General features: G+C 31.7%; 1 protein-coding gene across 1 annotated transcript in view; it reads right to left on the bottom strand.

Moving 5' to 3' along the window:
- Window positions 1–1327, bottom strand: part of LOC110441836 (protein ABHD13-like) — a 17676-nt gene continuing 16349 nt past the window's right edge. The window contains exon 7 of the mRNA XM_021485103.1: window positions 1–748. Coding sequence (XP_021340778.1) covers window positions 656–748 — 93 coding nt within the window. The 3' untranslated portion in view covers window positions 1–655. The remainder of the gene's footprint in view (window positions 749–1327) is intronic.

The following is a 1327-nucleotide window of genomic DNA, read 5'->3' as shown; positions in this document are numbered from 1 at the left end:
TATTTATTTAATGAAGAATTAAGAAAATAAGAAAAAATATTTTTGGGTATTTAGAATGATTTGTTTTCAACATGGTCCAAGACAACCAAAATTTAATGCCAGACCCTTTTTCTATGTTCAAACATAGACTACCACAAGCCCCAGTAAATAGATAAGATATGTTAATTGAAATATAAAGATTGAATATTGCTTTAGTGTATGTGGTGATGATCATGAATTGATTTGGTTTTGAAACAAATTCAACATGAACTGTTTCAGGTTTCATTACATTTGTCTCAAGACCAAATAAACTCCTTACCCCGTAAAAATACACTAAAACCATATATGATGCCTTGCCTCTCCCTTTTTAGCTCCTTTACATCTGAACGACTTCATGGTCCCCTTTTCCTCTATTTCTGAGCAATGCCTTTATAAGTGCATTATCAAACCATCTATAATTTATAATGCCTAAATTTTTAAAGACTATGAAAGTTTTCATTTTAGTGATACTCTGAAGAGCTTCCACATAAACGTTCATTAATCTTGTACATGAAATGAAAACAAAGTCAACGTTTGTTTTAACAGCTATATATATAAACAGAACACTTCACTCTCGCAACATTTCAGTAAGATGACGTAAACAGGTGTCACCCGATCACTACTCTACAAGTATTTATCACACTTGAGTCAAATTTGGATTGGAGGAAAAATTGTTAACTATTGGTCGACTTTGTTCCTGAGCCTGACTAACAGACTTCGCCAGTATAACCTGAAAAAAAAAAAAACTTTTATAAATAGGACAGTTAATAGTAACACTGTCGGAAGTTCTTAAATACATATTCCACAAAATACTGAAATTTTAGCTCTTGTTGAATATGTTCGAATTTTGTAAGTTCTATCAAAATGAATATTTCATTACTGAAATAAGTTTTTTACGATTACTAAATTTTATGTTGAGATTTACATTCGCTAAATTTAGATGAAAAGAAATCAATAATGCTTATGGTTTATTCGATAATAAAACTGGAAGACGTTTCAAACCAAGGTATACCGACGGGGGTTACAATAAAACTTTATAGCAAAGATATACCGACGGGGGTTACAATAAAACTTTATAACGAAGGTATACTGACGGGGTTACAATAAAACTTTATAACAAAGGTATACCGACGGGGTTACAATAAAACTTTATAGCAAAGGTATACCGACGGGGTTACAATAAAACTTTATAGCAAAGGTATACCGACAGGGGTTACAATAAAACTTTATAGCAAAGGTATACCGACGGGGTTACAATAAAACTTTATAACGAAGGTATACCGACGGGGTTACAATAAAACTTTATAGC

This window comes from Mizuhopecten yessoensis, unplaced genomic scaffold, assembly GCF_002113885.1.
Source record: "Mizuhopecten yessoensis strain PY_sf001 unplaced genomic scaffold, ASM211388v2 scaffold716143, whole genome shotgun sequence".
In the NCBI taxonomy this organism is placed as follows: Eukaryota; Metazoa; Mollusca; class Bivalvia; order Pectinida; family Pectinidae; genus Mizuhopecten; species Mizuhopecten yessoensis.
The sequence above is the reverse complement of the archived record's forward strand: the minus strand, read 5'-3'. Positions and strand labels throughout refer to the sequence as shown.